Source organism: Salmo salar, chromosome 06, assembly GCF_965601325.2.
Source record: "Salmo salar chromosome 06, fSalSal1, whole genome shotgun sequence".
In the NCBI taxonomy this organism is placed as follows: Eukaryota; Metazoa; Chordata; class Actinopteri; order Salmoniformes; family Salmonidae; genus Salmo; species Salmo salar.
In genome coordinates, this window is record NC_138296.1 from 1,842,838 (window position 1) to 1,863,678 (window position 20,841).

The 20,841-nt window shown below is 47.0% G+C and overlaps 1 protein-coding gene across 4 annotated transcripts in view; it reads left to right on the plus strand.

Moving 5' to 3' along the window:
• The window catches only part of LOC123743352 (epithelial membrane protein 2), a 32,941-nt gene extending 16,666 nt beyond the window's left edge, over positions 1-16,275 (plus strand). For 3 of the 4 annotated variants that reach the window (XM_082976228.1, XM_082976230.1, XM_082976229.1), the window contains 4 exons: positions 9,179-9,283; positions 11,062-11,170; positions 11,832-11,972; positions 15,103-15,308. In XM_082976228.1, coding sequence (XP_082832354.1) covers positions 9,206-9,283; positions 11,062-11,170; positions 11,832-11,972; positions 15,103-15,272 — 498 coding nt within the window. In that variant the 5' untranslated portion in view covers positions 9,179-9,205 and the 3' untranslated portion in view covers positions 15,273-15,308. Of the gene's footprint in view, positions 1-9,178; positions 9,284-11,061; positions 11,171-11,831; positions 11,973-15,102; positions 15,764-16,000 lie in introns of those variants that run through there. The other variant, XR_014392535.1, reaches the window with a different exon arrangement.
• The last annotated feature ends 4,566 nt before the right edge of the window (positions 16,276-20,841 follow it).

Sequence of the window (20,841 nt, forward strand, 5' to 3'; positions counted from 1 at the left end):
GAGACCTAGGGAGGGGGTGAGACCTAGGGAGGGGGTGAAGGGGGGGAGACCTAGGGAGGGGGTGAAGCCCTAGGGAGGGGGTGAAGGGGGAGACCTAGGGAGGGGGTGAAGGGGGAGACCTAGGGAGGGGGTGAAGACCTAGGGAGGAGTGAAGGGGGTGGAGACCTATGGAGGAGGTGAAGGGGAAGACCTAGGGAGGGGGTGAAGGGGGGAGACCTAGGGAGGGGGTGAAGGGGGAGACCTAGGGAGGGGGTGAAGGGGGAGACCTAGGGAGGGGGTGAAGGGGGAGACCTAGGGAGGGGTGAAGCCCTAGGGAGGGGTGAAGGGGGAGACCTAGGGAGGAGGTGAAGGGGGTGAAGACCTAGGGAGGAGTGAAGGGGTGAAGACCTAGGGAGGAGTGAAGGGGGTGAAGACCTAGGGAGGAGGTGAAGGGGGGAAGACCTAGGGAGGGGGTGAAGGGGGGAGACCTAGGGAGGGGGTGAAGGGGGAGACCTAGGGAGGGGGTGAAGGGGGAGACCTAGGGAGGGGGTGAAGGGGGAGACCTAGGGAGGGGTGAAGGGGGAGACCTAGGGAGGGGTGAAGGGGGAGACCTAGGGAGGGGGTGAAGGGGGGAAGACCTAGGGAGGGGGTGAAGGGGGAGACCTAGGGAGGGGGTGAAGGGGGAGACCTAGGGAGGGGGTGAAGGGGGAGACCTAGGGAGGGGGTGAAGGGGGAGACCTAGGGAGGGGGTGAAGACCTAGGGAGGAGTGAAGGGGGTGAAGACCTAGGGAGGAGGTGAAGGGGGAAGACCTAGGGAGGGGGTGAAGGGGGAGACCTAGGGAGGGGGTGAGAGGGGGAGACCTAGGGAGGGGGTGAAGGGGGAGACCTAGGGAGGGGGTGAAGGGCGGAGACCTAGGGAGGGGGTGAAGGGGGGAGACCTAGGGAGGGGGTGAAGGGGGGAGACCTAGGGAGGGGGTGAAGGGGGAGACCTAGGGAGGGGGTGAAGCCCTAGGGAGGGGGTGAAGGGGGGAGACCTAGGGAGGGAGGTGAAGGGGGAGACCTAGGGAGGGGGTGAAGGGGGGAGACCTAGGGAGGGGGTGGAGGGGAAGACCTAGGGAGGGGGTGAAGGGGGGGAGACCTAGGGAGGGGGTGAAGGGGGAGACCTAGGGAGGGGGTGAAGCCCTAGGGAGGGGGTGAAGGGGGAGACCAAGGGAGGGGGTGAAGGGGGAGACCTAGGGAGGGGGTGAAGACCTAGGGAGGAGTGAAGGGGGTGGAGACCTATGGAGGAGGTGAAGGGGAAGACCTAGGGAGGGGGTGGAGGGGAAGACCTAGGGAGGGGTGGAGGGGGAGACCTAGGGAGGGGGTGAAGGGGGAGACCTAGGGAGGGTGTGAGGGGGAGACCTAGGGAGGGGGTGAAGGGGGAGACCTAGGGAGGGGGTGAAGGGGGAGACCTAGGGAGGGGGTGAAGGGGGAGACCTAGGGAGGGGTGAAGGGGGAGACCTAGGGAGGGGGTGAAGGGGGAGACCTAGGGAGGGGGTGGAGACCTAGGGAGGGGTGGAGGGGGAGACCTAGGGAGGGGGTGGAGGGGGAGACCTAGGGAGGGGGTGAAGACCTAGGGAGGGGTGAAGACCTAGGGAGGGGTGAAGGGGGAGACCTAGGGAGGGGTGAAGGGGGAGCCCTAGGGAGGGGGTGAAGGGGGGAGACCTAGGGAGGGGTGAAGGGGGAGACCTAGGGAGGGGGTGGAGGGGGAGACCTAGGGAGGGGTGGAGGGGGAGACCTAGGGAGGGGGTGAAGGGGGGAGACCTAGGGAGGGGGTGAAGACCTAGGGAGGGGGTGAAGGGGGAGACCTAGGGAGGAGGTGAAGGGGGAGACCTAGGGAGGGGGTGAAGGGGGGAGACCTAGGGAGGGGGTGGAGGGGAAGACCTAGGGTGGGGGTGAAGGGGGGGAGACCTAGGGAGGGGGTGAAGGGGGAGACCTAGGGAGGGGGTAGGGGGAGACCTAGGGAGGGGGTGAAGCCCTAGGGAGGGGGTGAAGGGGGAGACCTAGGGAGGAGGTGAAGCCCTAGGGAGGGGGTGAAGGGGGAGACCTAGGGAGGGGGTGAAGCCCTAGGGAGGGGGTGAAGGGGGAGACCAAGGGAGGGGGTGAAGGGGGGAGACCTAGGGAGGAGGTGGAGACCTAGGGAGGGGGTGAAGGGGTAGACCTAGGGAGGGGGTGAAGCCCTAGGGAGGGAGTGAAGGGGGAGACCAAGGGAGGGGGTGAAGGGGGAGACCTAGGGAGGAGTGAAGGGGGTGGAGACCTAGGGAGGGGGTGGAGGGGAAGACCTAGGGAGGGGGAGACCTAGGGAGGGGGTGGAGGGGGAGACCTAGGGAGGGGGTGGAGGGGGGGACCTAGGGAGGGGGTGGAGGGGGAGACCTAGGGAGGGGGAGACCTAGGGAGGGGTGGAGGGGGGGACCTAGGGAGGGGTGGAGGGGGGGACCTAGGGAGGGGGTGGAGGGGGAGACCTAGGGAGGGGGAGACCTAGGGAGGGGTGGAGGGGGGGACCTAGGGAGGGGGTGGAGGGGGTGACCTAGGGAGGGGGAGACCTAGGGAGGGGGTGGAGGGGGAGACCTAGGGAGGGGGTGGAGGGGGAGACCTAGGGAGGGGGAGGAGGGGGGGACCTAGGGAAGGGGTGGAGGGGGAGACCTAGGGAGGGGGTGGAGGGGGAGACCTAGGGAGGGGTGGAGGGGGAGACCTAGGGAGGGGGGAGACCTAGGGAGGGGGTGGAGGGGGAGACCTAGGGAGGGGGTGGAGGGGGAGACCTAGGGAGGGGGGAGGGACCTAGGGAGGGGGAGACCTAGGGAGGGGTGGAGGGGGAGACCTAGGGAGTGTGTGTGTGTGTGTGTGTGTGTGTGAGAGAGAGAGTCAGATATCTGAGGACTGGGTTGAGACTGTGGCTTTGTGTTTTATTATTTTTTTTAAAGAGAAGAAATTACATTAAAAGTGAAATCCAAGTCAGCATTTTCCACTAAAAGAGGGAACTGGGTCAGGGCCCTACATCTAACAGTCTAGTAGGATGATTTGGGTTGATTCCTTTGAGAGTGAGTGAGAGAGAGTGTGAGAGAGAGAGTGTGAGAGAGAGAGTGTGAGAGAGAGAGTGTGAGAGAGAGAGTGTGAGAGAGAGAGTGTGAGAGAGAGAGTGTGAGAGAGTGTGAGAGAGAGAGAGTGTGAGAGAGAGAGAGTGTGAGAGAGAGAGAGTGTGAGAGAGAGAGTGTGAGAGAGAGAGTGTGAGAGAGAGAGTGTAAGAGAGAGAGTGTGAGAGAGAGAGTGTGAGATCTTTAACATCTTCCCCAATAGTCTAAATGGTTCCATAACGAAGCCCTCACACAGAGATATGAACATGGAGAACCTCATTACTGAAAGGTGGCGTATAAAGGAGCTTTATCTGTCGTTGGGATTTAGTTTCCTCTAGAGGTTATTAACCTGTTGGGGGGCAGTATTAACCCATAGAGGTTATTAACCTGTTGGGGGGGGCAGTATTAACCCATAGAGGTTATTAACCTGTTGGGGGGCAGTATTAACCCATAGAGGTTATTAACCTGTTGGGGGGCAGTATTAACCCATAGAGGTTATTAACCTGTTGGGGGGGCAGTATTAACCCATAGAGGTTATTAACCTGTTGGGGGGCAGTATTAACCCATAGAGGTTATTAACCTGTTGGGGGGCAGTATTAACCCATAGAGGTTATTAACCTGTTGGGGGGGCAGTATTAACCCATAGAGGTTATTAACCTGTTGGGGGGCAGTATTAACCCATAGAGGTTATTAACCTGTTGGGGGGCAGTATTAACCCATAGAGGTTATTAACCTGTTGGGGGGCAGTATTAACCCATAGAGGTTATTAACCTGTTGGGGGGCAGTATTAACCCATAGAGGTTATTAACCTGTTGGGGGGCAGTATTAACCCATAGAGGTTATTAACCTGTTGGGGGGCAGTATTAACCCATAGAGGTTATTAACCTGTTGGGGGGGCAGTATTAACCCATAGAGGTTATTAACCTGTTGGGGGGGCAGTATTAACCCATAGAGGTTATTAACCTGTTGGGGGGCAGTATTAACCCATAGAGGTTATTAACCTGTTGGGGGGCAGTATTAACCCATAGAGGTTATTAACCTGTTGGGGGGGCAGTATTAACCCATAGAGGTTATTAACCTGTTGGGGGGGCAGTATTAACCCATAGAGGTTATTAACCTGTTGGGGGGGCAGTATTAACCCATAGAGGTTATTAACCTGTTGGGGGGCAGTATTAACCCATAGAGGTTATTAACCTGTTGGGGGGGCAGTATTAACCCATAGAGGTTATTAACCTGTTGGGGGGCAGTATTAACCCATAGAGGTTATTAACCTGTTGGGGGGGGCAGTATTAACCCATAGAGGTTATTAACCTGTTGGGGGGCAGTATTAACCCATAGAGGTTATTAACCTGTTGGGGGGGCAGTATTAACCCATAGAGGTTATTAACCTGTTGGGGGGGCAGTATTAACCCATAGAGGTTATTAACCTGTTGGGGGGGGCAGTATTAACCCATAGAGGTTATTAACCTGTTGGGGGGCAGTATTAACCCATAGAGGTTATTAACCTGTTGGGGGGCAGTATTAACCCATAGAGGTTATTAACCTGTTGGGGGGGCAGTATTAACCCATAGAGGTTATTAACCTGTTGGGGGGGCAGTATTAACCCATAGAGGTTATTAACCTGTTGGGGGGGCAGTATTAACCCATAGAGGTTATTAACCTGTTGGGGGGCAGTATTAACCCATAGAGGTTATTAACCTGTTGGGGGGGCAGTATTAACCCATAGAGGTTATTAACCTGTTGGGGGGGCAGTATTAACCCATAGAGGTTATTAACCTGTTGGGGGGGCAGTATTAACCCATAGAGGTTATTAACCTGTTGGGGGGCAGTATTAACCCATAGAGGTTATTAACCTGTTGGGGGGGCAGTATTAACCCATAGAGGTTATTAACCTGTTGGGGGGCAGTATTAACCCATAGAGGTTATTAACCTGTTGGGGGGCAGTATTAACCCATAGAGGTTATTAACCTGTTGGGGGGGCAGTATTAACCCATAGAGGTTATTAACCTGTTGGGGGGGCAGTATTAACCCATAGAGGTTATTAACCTGTTGGGGGGGCAGTATTAACCCATAGAGGTTATTAACCTGTTGGGGGGGCAGTATTAACCCATAGAGGTTATTAACCTGTTGGGGGGGCAGTATTAACCCATAGAGGTTATTAACCTGTTGGGGGGCAGTATTAACCCATAGAGGTTATTAACCTGTTGGGGGGGCAGTATTAACCCATAGAGGTTATTAACCTGTTGGGGGGGCAGTATTAACCCATAGAGGTTATTAACCTGTTGGGGGGGCAGTATTAACCCATAGAGGTTATTAACCTGTTGGGGGGCAGTATTAACCCATAGAGGTTATTAACCTGTTGGGGGGGCAGTATTAACCCATAGAGGTTATTAACCTGTTGGGGGGGCAGTATTAACCCATAGAGGTTATTAACCTGTTGGGGGGGCAGTATTAACCCATAGAGGTTATTAACCTGTTGGGGGGGCAGTATTAACCCATAGAGGTTATTAACCTGTTGGGGGGGCAGTATTAACCCATAGAGGTTATTAACCTGTTGGGGGGGCAGTATTAACCCATAGAGGTTATTAACCTGTTGGGGGGGCAGTATTAACCCATAGAGGTTATTAACCTGTTGGGGGGCAGTATTAACCCATAGAGGTTATTAACCTGTTGGGGGGGCAGTATTAACCCATAGAGGTTATTAACCTGTTGGGGGGCAGTATTAACCCATAGAGGTTATTAACCTGTTGGGGGGGCAGTATTAACCCATAGAGGTTATTAACCTGTTGGGGGGCAGTATTAACCCATAGAGGTTATTAACCTGTTGGGGGGGCAGTATTAACCCATAGAGGTTATTAACCTGTTGGGGGGGCAGTATTAACCCATAGAGGTTATTAACCTGTTGGGGGGGCAGTATTAACCCATAGAGGTTATTAACCTGTTGGGGGGGCAGTATTAACCCATAGAGGTTATTAACCTGTTGGGGGGCAGTATTAACCCATAGAGGTTATTAACCTGTTGGGGGGGCAGTATTAACCCATAGAGGTTATTAACCTGTTGGGGGGGCAGTATTAACCCATAGAGGTTATTAACCTGTTGGGGGGCAGTATTAACCCATAGAGGTTATTAACCTGTTGGGGGGGCAGTATTAACCCATAGAGGTTATTAACCTGTTGGGGGGGCAGTATTAACCCATAGAGGTTATTAACCTGTTGGGGGGGCAGTATTAACCCATAGAGGTTATTAACCTGTTGGGGGGCAGTATTAACCCATAGAGGTTATTAACCTGTTGGGGGGGGGCAGTATTAACCCATAGAGGTTATTAACCTGTTGGGGGGCAGTATTAACCCATAGAGGTTATTAACCTGTTGGGGGGCAGTATTAACCCATAGAGGTTATTAACCTGTTGGGGGGGCAGTATTAACCCATAGAGGTTATTAACCTGTTGGGGGGGGCAGTATTAACCCATAGAGGTTATTAACCTGTTGGGGGGGGCAGTATTAACCCATAGAGGTTATTAACCTGTTGGGGGGCAGTATTAACCCATAGAGGTTATTAACCTGTTGGGGGGGCAGTATTAACCCATAGAGGTTATTAACCTGTTGGGGGGCAGTATTAACCCATAGAGGTTATTAACCTGTTGGGGGGGGCAGTATTAACCCATAGAGGTTATTAACCTGTTGGGGGGGCAGTATTAACCCATAGAGGTTATTAACCTGTTGGGGGGGCAGTATTAACCCATAGAGGTTATTAACCTGTTGGGGGGGCAGTATTAACCCATAGAGGTTATTAACCTGTTGGGGGGCAGTATTAACCCATAGAGGTTATTAACCTGTTGGGGGGGCAGTATTAACCCATAGAGGTTATTAACCTGTTGGGGGGGCAGTATTAACCCATAGAGGTTATTAACCTGTTGGGGGGGCAGTATTAACCCATAGAGGTTATTAACCTGTTGGGGGGGCAGTATTAACCCATAGAGGTTATTAACCTGTTGGGGGGGGCAGTATTAACCCATAGAGGTTATTAACCTGTTGGGGGGCAGTATTAACCCATAGAGGTTATTAACCTGTTGGGGGGCAGTATTAACCCATAGAGGTTATTAACCTGTTGGGGGGGCAGTATTAACCCATAGAGGTTATTAACCTGTTGGGGGGGGCAGTATTAACCCATAGAGGTTATTAACCTGTTGGGGGGCAGTATTAACCCATAGAGGTTATTAACCTGTTGGGGGGGCAGTATTAACCCATAGAGGTTATTAACCTGTTGGGGGGGCAGTATTAACCCATAGAGGTTATTAACCTGTTGGGGGGCAGTATTAACCCATAGAGGTTATTAACCTGTTGGGGGGGCAGTATTAACCCATAGAGGTTATTAACCTGTTGGGGGGCAGTATTAACCCATAGAGGTTATTAACCTGTTGGGGGGGCAGTATTAACCCATAGAGGTTATTAACCTGTTGGGGGGGGCAGTATTAACCCATAGAGGTTATTAACCTGTTGGGGGGCAGTATTAACCCATAGAGGTTATTAACCTGTTGGGGGGCAGTATTAACCCATAGAGGTTATTAACCTGTTGGGGGGCAGTATTAACCCATAGAGGTTATTAACCTGTTGGGGGGGCAGTATTAACCCATAGAGGTTATTAACCTGTTGGGGGGGGCAGTATTAACCCATAGAGGTTATTAACCTGTTGGGGGGCAGTATTAACCCATAGAGGTTATTAACCTGTTGGGGGGCAGTATTAACCCATAGAGGTTATTAACCTGTTGGGGGGGCAGTATTAACCCATAGAGGTTATTAACCTGTTGGGGGGGCAGTATTAACCCATAGAGGTTATTAACCTGTTGGGGGGGGCAGTATTAACCCATAGAGGTTATTAACCTGTTGGGGGGCAGTATTAACCCATAGAGGTTATTAACCTGTTGGGGGGGCAGTATTAACCCATAGAGGTTATTAACCTGTTGGGGGGGGCAGTATTAACCCATAGAGGTTATTAACCTGTTGGGGGGGCAGTATTAACCCATAGAGGTTATTAACCTGTTGGGGGGCAGTATTAACCCATAGAGGTTATTAACCTGTTGGGGGGCAGTATTAACCCATAGAGGTTATTAACCTGTTGGGGGGGCAGTATTAACCCATAGAGGTTATTAACCTGTTGGGGGGCAGTATTAACCCATAGAGGTTATTAACCTGTTGGGGGGCAGTATTAACCCATAGAGGTTATTAACCTGTTGGGGGGGCAGTATTAACCCATAGAGGTTATTAACCTGTTGGGGGGCAGTATTAACCCATAGAGGTTATTAACCTGTTGGGGGGGCAGTATTAACCCATAGAGGTTATTAACCTGTTGGGGGGGCAGTATTAACCCATAGAGGTTATTAACCTGTTGGGGGGCAGTATTAACCCATAGAGGTTATTAACCTGTTGGGGGGCAGTATTAACCCATAGAGGTTATTAACCTGTTGGGGGGGCAGTATTAACCCATAGAGGTTATTAACCTGTTGGGGGGCAGTATTAACCCATAGAGGTTATTAACCTGTTGGGGGGGCAGTATTAACCCATAGAGGGTATTAACCTGTTGGGGGGGGCAGTATTAACCCATAGAGGTTATTAACCTGTTGGGGGGGCATTATTAACCCATAGAGGTTATTAACCTGTTGGGGGGGGGGCAGTATTAACCCATAGAGGTTATTAACCTGTTGGGGGGCAGTATTAACCCATAGAGGTTATTAACCTGTTGGGGGGGCATTATTAACCCATAGAGGTTATTAACCTGTTGGGGGGGGGGCAGTATTAACCCATAGAGGTTATTAACCTGTTGGGGGGCAGTATTAACCCATAGAGGTTATTAACCTGTTGGGGGGCAGTATTAACCCATAGAGGTTATTAACCATGCGTGGTACTGGACAGCTTTCACAACAGATCCGTCTACTGCAGCACAGGAATGTAAATCCTGTTGTCGTTCACACAAGGAGTTTCCTGCTCGATTATTGAAGTGTGAACTAATATAATCTCTCTCTCTCTCTCTCTCTCTCTTTCTCTTGGTCTCTTTCTCGGTCTCTCTCTCTCTCTCTCTCTCTCTCTCTCTAGGTTCCTGTGTAACAGAGACAGACAGACATGTTGGTGGTATTAACCTTCATCCTCCTCTTCCACGTCATCTCAGCCATCCTCCTCTTCATCAGCACCATCAACAATGTACAGTACCTACCCAGCCCTTTGTCCAAACGTCACTCCAACAGTGCATTCAGACTCTTTTTCCCCCCCCCCCCCCACATTTTGTTACGTTACAGCCTTATTCTAAAACGGATTAAAATACTTTTTTTCCCTTATCAATCTACACACAATACCATATAATGACAGTGAAAACAGGAATTTTCAAAATTTTGCCAACTTTATTAAAAATGAACAACAGAAATACAGAAATATTTGAGGTAAAAAAACAACAATTTAATCAATTTTACAACAAGGCTGTAATGTAACAAAATGTGGAAAAATTCAAGGGGTCTGAATACTTTCCGAATGCACTGTGCATTCCACACCATCTTGTGAGATTTTTTTACTGATCGTTTCTCTTTGATTATTTGAGCTGTTCTTGCTACAATATGGACTTGGTCTTTTACCAAATAGGGCTGTCTCCTGTATACCACCCCTACCTTTTCACAACACAACTGATTGGCTCAAAACGCATTAAGAAGGAAAATAAATACCACAAATTAACTTATTTTTCATTAACAAGGCACACCTGTTAAGAATTATAGATATGCAATCGCGGTGTCCGATTTTTAAAATAGCTTTTCGGTGAAAGCACATTTTGCAATATTCTGAGTAGATGGCCCGGCCGTCATGGCTAGCTATTTTGACACCCACCAAGTTTGGCCCTCACCAAACTCAGATTTACTATAAGAAAAATTGGATTACCTTTGCTGTTCTTCGTCAGAATGCACTCCCAGGACTTCTACTTCAACACCCAATGTTGTTTTGGTTCAAAATAATCCATAGTTATGTCCAAATAGCGGCGTTTTGTTCGTGCGTTCAAGACACTATCCGAAGGGTAACGAAGGGTGACGCGCCCGGCGCGTTTCGTGACAAACAAATTCAAAATATTCCATTACCGTACTTCGAAGCATGTCAAACGCTGTTTAAAATCAATTTTTATGCGATTTTTCTCGTAAAAAAGCAATAATATTCTGACCGGGAGTCGTTGTTTTCGTTCAAAGACTGAAAATGTAAACATGGAGTCGTCTCGTGCACGCGCGCCCCAGTCTCATTGTTCTCAGATCGACCACTTACCAAATGCGCTACTGTTTTTCAGCCATGGCCTGCAAAGTCATCATTCAACGTTCTGGCGCCTTCTGAGAGCCTATGGGAGCGTTAGAAAATGTCACGCTACAGCAGAGATCCCCTGTTTTGGATAGAGATGGCAAAGAAGGCCAAGAAATGGTCAGACAGGGTACTTCCTGTACAGAATCTTCTCAGGTTTTGGCCTGCCATTTGAGTTCTGTTATACTCACAGACACCATTCAAACAGTTTTAGAAACTTTGGAGTGTTTTCTATCCAAAGCTAATAATTATATGCATATTCTAGTTTCTGGGCAGGAGTAATAATGAGATTAAATCGGGTACGTTTTTTTATCCGGCCGTGAAAATACTGCCCCCTATCCATAACAAGTTAATTGAAATGCATTCCGGGTGACTACCTCATGAAGCTGGTTGAGAGAATGCCAAGAGCGTGCAAAGCTGTCATAAAGGGTGGCTACTTTGAAGAATCTCAAATATAAAATATATTTTGATTTGTTTAACACTTTTTGGGGGTTACTACATGATTCCATATGTGTTATTTCATAGTTTTGATGTCTTCACTTTTATTCTACAATGTATAAAATAGTAACAAATAAAGAAAAACCCTGGAATGAGCAGGTTTGTCCAAACTTTTGACTGGTCCAGTGTTTGACAGCTACATTCTCTCTGTCTAGGCATGGTGGGTGGCGTCTGCTCCAGGAGGCGACGTGATTTACACTGATCTGTGGTACTCCTGTAACGTAACATGTGTCCCTGTCAAGAACAGCGCTTCCACTGACGCAGGTAAACCTGACAACCAGCACTTATCATGAAGGATGTCTGTCTGTAGACATGTCTCTCTCTCTCTCTGTCTCTCTCTCGCTCTGTCTCTCTCTCGCTCTCTCTCTCTCTCTCTCTCTCTCTGTGTCTCTCTCTCTCTCTCTGTCTCTCTCTCTCTCTCTCTCTGTGTCTCTCTCTCTCTCTCTCTCTCTCTCTCTGTGTCTCTCTCTCTCTGTGTCTCTCTCTCTCTGTGTCTCTCTCTCTGTCTCTCTCTCTCTCTCTCTCTCTCTCTCGTGTCTCTCTCTCTGTGTCTGTCTCTCTCTCTCTCTCTCTGTCTCTCTCTCTGTGTCTCTCTCTCTCTCTGTGTCTCTCGCTCTCTGTCTCTCTCTCTCTCTGTGTCTCTCTCTCTCTCTGTCTCTCTCTCTCTCTGTGTCTCTCTCTCTCGTCTCTGTCTCTCTCTCTCTGTCTCTGTCTCTGTGTCTCTCTCTCTCTCTGTGTTTCTCTCTCTCTCTGTCTCTCTCTCTCTCTGTCTCTCTCTCTCTCTCTCTCTCTCTCTCTGTCTCTCTCTCGCTCTCTGTGTGTGTCTCCATCTACAGTGTCTGCTCTCTGTGTCCTCTCTCGCTCTCTGTCTGGTCTATCTACAGGCTGTCCAGGCCACTATGATCCTGTCTCTCTCTCTCTCTAGTCTATCTACAGGCTGTCCAGGCCACTATGATCCTGTCTACAATCCTCTGCTGCGTGGGCTTCTTTGTGTTCATCCTTCAGCTCTTCAGACTGAAACAAGGAGAGAGATTCGTCTTTACAGCCATCATCCAGCTATTGGCTAGTGAGTATCAATACTGCTAATAGTAAAACTGACAACCAATGTATCTACACTGTAATTACCTGCCAACGTAGGGTTTTCCTGACTTCAGAAAGTATTCAAACCCCGTGACTTTTCCCACATTCTGTCGTGTTACAGCCTGGATTTAAAATGGTGTGTCACTGGCCTACCCACAATACCCCATAATGGCCCCTGGTTTGGCCGTTGTAGGCCGTTAATTGTAAAATAAGAATTTGTTCTTAACTGACTTGCCTAGTTAAATAATAAAGCTTAAATAAATGTAAAAAATAAATAAATGTAAAAGTGGAATTATGTTTTTTAGATTTAAAAAAAGAATACGAATTAAAAATGAAAAGCTGAAATGTCTTGAGTCAATAAGTATTCAACCCCCGTTGTTATGGAAACGCCTAAATAAGTTCAGGAGTATAAATGTCCTTAACAAGTCACATAATAAGTTGCATGGACTCACTCTGTGAGCAATAATAGTTTTAACATGATTTTTAAATGACTACCTCATCTCTGTACCCCACATACCATTATCTGATTGGTCCCTCAGTCGAGCAGTGAATTTCAAACACAGATTCAACCACAAAGACCAGGGAGGTTTTCCAATGCCTCGTAAAGAAGGGCACCGCTTGGTAGATGGGTAAAAATAATAAAAGCGGACATTGAAATATCTCTTTGATCGTTATGCAGTTATTACACTTTGGATGGTGTATCAATACACCCAGTCACTACAATGATACAGGCGTCCTTCCTAACTTAGTTGCCAGAGGGGAAGGAAACCGCTCAGGTATTTCACCATGAGGCCAATGGTGACTTTAAAGCAGTTACAGAGTTTAATGGCTGTGATAGGAGAAAACGGAGGATGGATCAACATTGTAGTTTACTCCACAATACTAACCTAAATGACAAGGGTGAAAAGGAGGAACTTTAGGACCTGAATAAAGTGTTTGTGGCAAATCCAACACATCACTGAGTAACACTCTTCATATTGTCAAGCATAGTGGTGGCTGCATCATGTTATGGGTATGCTTGTCATCTACAAGGACTAGGGAGTTTTTTATGACAAAAATAAACAGAATAGAGCTAAGTCAGGCAAACTCCTAGAGGAAAACCTGGTTCAGTCTGCTTTCTCACCAGACACTGGGAGATTGAATTCACCTTTCAGCAGGACAATAACCTAAAACACAAGGCCAAATCTACACTGGAGTTGCTTACCAAGAAGACAGTGAATGTTCCTAAGTGGCCTAGTTACAGTTTTGACTTAAAATCGGCTTGAAAAGCTACTGCAGGACTTGAAAATGGCTGACGAGGATAATGATCAACAACCAATCTGACAGAGCTTGAAGAATTTTAAAAAGAATAATGTGCAAATATTGTACAATCCAGGTGTGGAAAGCTCTTAGACTTACCCAGAAAGACTCACAGCTATAATCACTCTTAGAGACTTACCCAGAAAGACTCACAGCTGTAATCACTCTTAGAGACTTACCCAGAAAGACTCACAGCTGTAATCACTCTTAGAGACTTACCCAGAAAGACACACAGCTGTAATCGCTCTTAGAGACTTACCCAGAAAGACACACAGCTGTAATCGCTCTTAGAGACTTACCCAGAAAGACTCACAGCTGTAATCACTCTTAGACTTACCCAGAAAGACTCACAGCTGTAATTGCTCTTAGAGACTTACCCAGAAAGACTCACAGCTGTAATCACTCTTAGAGACTTACCCAGAAAGACTCACAGCTGTAATCGCTCTTAGAGACTTACCCAGAAAGACTCACAGCTGTAATCGCTCTTAGAGACTTACCCAGAAAGACTCACAGCTGTAATCGCTCTTAGAGACTTACCCAGAAAGACTCACAGCTGTAATCACTGCAAAAGGTGGGTCTAACATGTATTGACTCAGGTGTGAATACTTATGTAAATGAGATTTCAGTATTTCGTTTTCAATAAATGTGCAAAAATGTCTAAAAACATGTTTTCACTTTGTCATTATGAGGTATTGTGCTGTCATTATGAGGTATTGTGATGTCATTATGAGGTATTGTGATGTCATTATGAGGTATTGTGTTTAGATGGATGAGATTTAAAAAAAAACATTTAATCCATTTTGAATTCAGGCTGTAACATGTGGAATAAGTAAAGGGGTATGAATACTTTGTAAAGGAGGCCAGTGTTCCTGTTTAAATGTCCAGTACCCTACCCCCTTCCTATCCTAGTTCCTAACTCTACCCCCTTCTATCCTAGTTCCTAACTCTACCCCCTTCTATCCTAGTTCCTAACTCTACCCCCTTCCTATCCTAGTTCCTAACTCTAACCCCTTCCTATCCTAGTTCCTAACTCTACCCCCTTCCTATCCTAGTTCCTAACTCTACCCCCTTCCTATCCTAGTTCCTAACTCTACCCCCTTCCTATCCTAGTTCCTAACTCTACCCCCTTCCTATCCTAGTTCCTAACTCTACCCCCTTCCTATCCTAGTTCCTAACTCTACCCCCTTCCTATCCTAGTTCCTAACTCTACCCCCTTCCTATCCTAGTTCCTAACTCTAACCCCCCCTTCCTATCCTAGTTCCTAACTCTACCCCCTTCCTATCCTAGTTCCTAACTCTAACCCCCCCTTCCTATCCTAGTTCCTAACTCTAACCCCCCTTCCTATCCTAGTTCCTAACTCTACCCCCTTCCTATCCTAGTTCCTAACTCTACCCCCTTCCTATCCTAGTTCCTAACTCTACCCCCTTCCTATCCTAGTTCCTAACTCTACCCCCTTCCTATCCTAGTTCCTAACTCTAACCCCCCCTTCCTATCCTAGTTCCTAACTCTACCCCCTTCCTATCCTAGTTACTCTAACTCTACCCCCTCTCTCCTATCCTAGTTCCTAACTCTAACCCCCCTTCCTATCCTAGTTCCTAACTCTACCGTTCCTACTTACTCTATCCTAGTTCCTAACTCTACCCCCTTCCTATCCTAGTTCCTAACTCTACCCCCCCTTCCTATCCTAGTTCCTAACTCTACCCCCTTCCTATCCTAGTTCCTAACTCTACCCCCTTCCTATCCTAGTTCCTAACTCCAACCCCCCCCACCCCCTTCCTATCCTAGTTCCTAACCCCCCCCTCCTCTTCCTCCCCCAGGCCTGTGCGTGATGATGGGAGCGTCCATCTACACGGCGGAGAGAGAAGGTTTTACGGAGGAGTCTCTGAGGAAAGGGGGGTACGGTTCATCCTACGTCCTGGCTTGGATCAGTTTCCCCATGACCGTCGTCAGTGGACTCATGTATCTGGTGTTGAGGAAACGCAAATAATAAAAAACTCATCTCTACAAGACCAAACAAACACAACGTCTAAAATCTCCTGCCTGTAGGGAGAAGTGTTCATTATTTTGACCTCCACACGTTATAAATCTAAAAGAGGGAAGTGTGTTAACTAAGTCTGTTAGCTAAAAAGGTAACTCCCAAAAACGTTTATTTTTGTTGTTGTTGTTAAGAGCGTCTGTTTTTAAAAGACCCCAGTGTGGCGGAGAAACGTTTTCTCCACACTGTGTGGTTGGAATGAGACTGGGACATATCAGACTGTTTTTGGCTGGGATGGAGTTGGGGCCTTCCACGGGGACGTCAATGCGGTAAATTTTAGTTTAATAGACCAATAAAATGGTGTATAGTTGAAAAATACATGATGCCAGAACGATGGTTAAGACTGAGCAGTACAACACTGTGTTAAGTCCTACTAGAGTAAACCTAGTGTAGAAGGTGGAATATGTAGGATTGTTCGTCTGTCTGTCTCCCTCCCCCTGCCGGCCTGTCTGTCTCCCTCCCCCAGGCCTGTCTGCCTCCCTCCCCCAGGCCTGTCTGTCTCCCTCCCCCTGCCGGCCTGTCTGTCTGTCTCCCTCCCCCTGCCGGCCTGTCTGTCTGCCTGCGTCCCCCTGCCGGCCTGCCTGTCTGCCTCCCTCCCCCTGCCGGCCTGCCCCTCTGTCTCCTCCCTCCCCCAGGCCTGTCTGCCTCCCTCTCCCTGCCGGCCTGTCTCCCTCCCCCAGGCCTGTCTGCCTCCCTCCCCCTGCCGGCCTGTCTGTCTGCCTCCCTCCCCCTGCCGGCCTGTCTGTCTGCCTCCCTGCCGGCCTGTCCGTCTGCCTCCCTGCCGGCCCGCCTGTCTGTCTGCTTGCTGGCCTACCGGCCGGTCTGTCTGTCTGCTTGCCAGTCTATCTGGTGAAAGATGCTGAGGTTAATATCGAGGACATTAAAGACTGGGGGGGGGGGGGGTAGGATGATCCACTATCTAACTGGAATAAAAACAGAATGGAACCCTCTAGAACACTGCGTCTGAGTTTTCACTGATACAATACAACCTCTATAGTGGTGACGTCCCATAGACAGGCTGTTATAACAGGGGTCTATAGGCTGTTATAACAGGGGTCTATAGTGGTGACGTCCCATAGACACACAGGCTGTTATAACAGGGGTCTATAGGCTGTTATAACAGGGGTCTATAGTGGTGTCGTCCCATAGACACAGAGGCTGTTATAACAGGGCTCTATAGTGGTGTCGTCCCATAGACACAGAGGCTGTTATAACAGGGCTCTATAGTGGTGTCGTCCCATAGACACAGAGGCTGTTATAACAGGGGTCTATAGGCTGTTATAACAGGGGTCTATAGTGGTGACGGCCCATAGACACAGTCTGTTATAACAGGGTCTATAGGCTGTTATAACAGGGGTCTATAGTGGTGACGTCCCATATACAGTCTGTTATAACAGGGGTCTATAGGCTGTTATAACAGGGGTCTATAGTGGTGACGTCCCATAGACACACAGTCTGTTATAAGTGGTCTATAGGCTGTTATAACAGGGGTCTATAGTGGTGACGTCCCATAGACACAGTCTGTTATAACAGGGGTCTATAGGCTGTTATAACAGGGGTCTATAGTGGTGACGTCCCATAGACACAAGTCTGTTATAACAGGGGTCTATAGGCTGTTATAACAGGGGTCTATAGGCTGTTCTAACAGGGGTCTATAGTGGTGACGTCCCATAGACACAGTCTGTTATAACAGGGGTCTATAGGCTGTTATAACGGGTCTATAGTGGTGACGTCCCATAGACACACAGTCTGTTATAACAGGGGTCTATAGGCTGTTATAACAGGGTCTACATTTCATCAGTCTGTTATAACAGGGTCTACATTTCATCAGTCTGTGTTTATAACAGGTCTACATTTCATCAGTCTGTGTTTATAACAGGGTCTACATTTCATCAGTCTGTGTTTATAACAGGGTCTACATTTCATCAGTCTGTGTTTATAACAGGGTCTACATTTCATCAGTCTGTGTTTATAACAGGTCTACATTTCATCAGTCTGTGTTTATAACAGGTCTACATTTCATCAGTCTGTGTTTATAACAGGTCTACATTTCATCAGTCTGTGTTTATAACAGGGTCTACATTTCATCAGTCTGTGTTTATAACAGGGTCTACATTTCATCAGTCTGTGTTTATAACAGGGTCTACATTTCATCAGTCTGTGTTTATAACAGGGTCTACATTTCATCAGTCTGTGTTTATAACAGGGTCTACATTTCATCAGTCTGTTATAACAGGGTCTACATTTCATCAGTCTGTTATAACAGGGTCTACATTTCATCAGTCTGTTATAACAGGTCTACATTTCATCAGTCTGTGTTTATAACAGGGTCTACATTTCATCAGTCTGTGTTTATAACAGGGTCTACATTTCATCAGTCTGTGTTTATAACAGGTCTACATTTCATCAGTCTGTTTATAACAGGTCTACATTTCATCAGTCTGTGTTTATAACAGGGTCTACATTTCATCAGTCTGTTTATAACAGGTCTACATTTCATCAGTCTGTGTTTATAACAGGGTCTACATTTCATCAGTCTGTGTTTATAACAGGGTCTACATTTCATCAGTCTGTGTTTATAACAGGGTCTACATTTCATCAGTCTGTGTTTATAACAGGGTCTACATTTCATCAGTCTGTGTTTATAACAGGGTCTACATTTCATCAGTCTGTGTTTATAACAGGTCTACATTTCATCAGTCTGTGTTTATAACAGGGTCTACATTTCATCACTCTGTGTTTATAACAGGTCTACATTTCATCAGTCTGTGTTTATAACAGGGTCTACATTTCATCAGTCTTTTGTTGCAGGACATCTTCACCATGGGTTCAATCTGAAATTTGTTATTTCACAGAGTTGCTCTTTAGGAGGTCCGTTACATATGATATGTCAGATTTCTGAAAGTCAATTTACCATAAATAATCAGAACATTATATCTGTATCAACCACCTTTTAAGTTGGTGCTACTTTCTGTTGAGAAGCAATTGCTTGCTATGATTAAGGGTTAGGGATCGCTGAAACGGCATCGTGGACTAACGGCTCTCTCCAATCTGGATCGCTGAAACGGCATCACGGCTCTCTCCAATCTGGATCGCTGAAGCGTTACAGATTAAGCAATATAATTTTTTTTGAGACAACATATGCAGCGTTTACCGTGAATGCAGTTTCTATCAGGCTGTAATGCTGAATTTCAGCAATACAGATTGGATAGAACCAGTAATGTTCAAAGTCTGTTGCTGTACCATTACTTTGCAATGACAATAATGGTCAAATTAAGATTCTATAACCTGGTGGAGTTATTTTATGGTCTTATCCACATTGAGGAGGCAGGAAGAGAGCCCGTATGAGATTAAAACACATTTAGGAGGCAGGAAGAGAGCCCGTATGATATTAAAACACATTTAGGAGGCAGGAAGAGAGCCCGTATGATATTAAAACACATTGAGGAGGCAGGAAGAGAGCCCGTATGATATTAAAACACATTGAGGAGGCAGGAAGAGAGCCCGTATGATATTAAAACACATTGAGGAGGCAGAAAGAGAGCCCGTATGATATTAAAACACATTGAGGAGGCAGGAAGAGAGCCCGTATGATATTAAAACACATTGAGGAGGCAGGAAGAGAGCCCGTATGATATTAAAACACATTGAGGAGGCAGAAAGAGAGCCCGTATGATATTAAAACACATTGAGGAGGCAGGAAGAGAGCCCGTATGATATTAAAACACATTGAGGAGGCAGGAAGAGAGCCCGTATGATATTAAAACACATTGAGGAGGCAGGAAGAGAACCCGTATGATATTGGAATGATACATTCATCTCTATGGCCTGATTCATTTCACTACAACTAGCAGCATTTAGCGTTACTGTGTCTTTACAACCCCCCTCTGCCACCTGTTGGTTCAGATTCAAAATGGCACCCTATTCTCTACCAGAGAGCTGGTCCAAAGTAGTGTACTAGATAGGGAATAGGGTGTCATAGAGCCCTGGTCCAAAGTAGTGTACTAGATAGGGAATAGGGTGTCATAGAGCCCTGGTCCAAAGTAGTGTACTAGATAGGGAATAGGGTGTCATAGAGCCCTGGTTCAAAGTAGTGTACTAGATAGGGAATAGGGTGCCATAGAGCCTTGATCCAAAGTAGTGTACTAAATAGGGAATAGGGTGCCGTTTGGTGTTGAACCCTAGAAGCCAGTGTAATTGACTGACAGGTCACTACAGTAAAGAGTTACACATCATGGTTTGTCGTTGTTGTGGCAAATTATTTACACTTTGACTTCTGTGGTCGAAGTTGATAGATTTGACTGATGAAATGGACCAAAATTGGATCATGTCCTCTACAGACCCAGGGGACAGCCCGGCGGTGTTCAGTAGGGAAACTCTACAGCCCGACGGTGTTCAGTAGGGAAACTCTACAGCCCGGCGGTGTTCAGGTGGGAAACTCTACAGACCCAGGGGACAGCCCGGCGGTGTTCAGTAGGGAAACTCTACAGACCCAGGGGACAGCCCGGCGGTGTTCAGTAGGGAAACTCTACAGCCCGTCGGTGTTCAGGTGGGAAACTCTACAGCCCGACGGTGTTCAGGTGGGAAACTCTACAGCCCGGCGGTGTTCAGGTGGGAACACCATAGCGTGTTTGAAACCAGGTACTACCTTGAAGTTGTTAAACACTAAATTAACGTTTCTTATTGTACAAGATGGGGCTGCATCTCCCCTGTTTCATAACGTTTTATCCATAATGAACAGCACCCAGGCTACCCCCTCAACACGCTACAGGTCAAACTAGGAGATTAAAAGAACACACATTATGATTCTGAAGACTAGAAAGCATCGTCTCTGTTGATGTGTTTGTAAATGAAGTATCATTCCCTCGTGGCATAACACCAGTAGGATGTGGAAACGGGGTGTGATGGACATGATAAGATGTTACTGAAGGCTCTTTCTACCCTGGATTCTATTACATTCTATATAGCATTCTATTGGATTCTATATAGCATTCTATTAGATTCTTTATTGGATTCTATATAGCATTCTATTAGATTCTATATAGCATTCTATTGGATTCTATTAGATTGTATATAGCATTCTATTAGATTCTATAGGATTCTATATAGCATTATATTGGATTCTATAGAGCATTCTATTAGATTCTATATAGCATTATATTAGATTCTATATAGCATTATATTAGATTCTATAGAGCATTCTATTAGATTCTATAGAGCATTCTATTGGATTCTATAGAGCATTCTATTGGATTCTATAGAGCATTCTATTGGATTCTATAGAGCATTCTATAGAGCATTATATTGGATTCTATAGAGCATTATATTAGATTCTATAGAGCATTATATTGGATTCTATAGAGCATTATATTAGATTCTATAGAGCATTATATTAGATTCTATAGAGCATTATATTGGATTCTATAGCATTCTATTGGATTCTATATAGCATTCTATTGGATTCTATATAGCATTCTATTGGATTCTATAGCATTCTATTGGATTCTATATAGCATTCTAT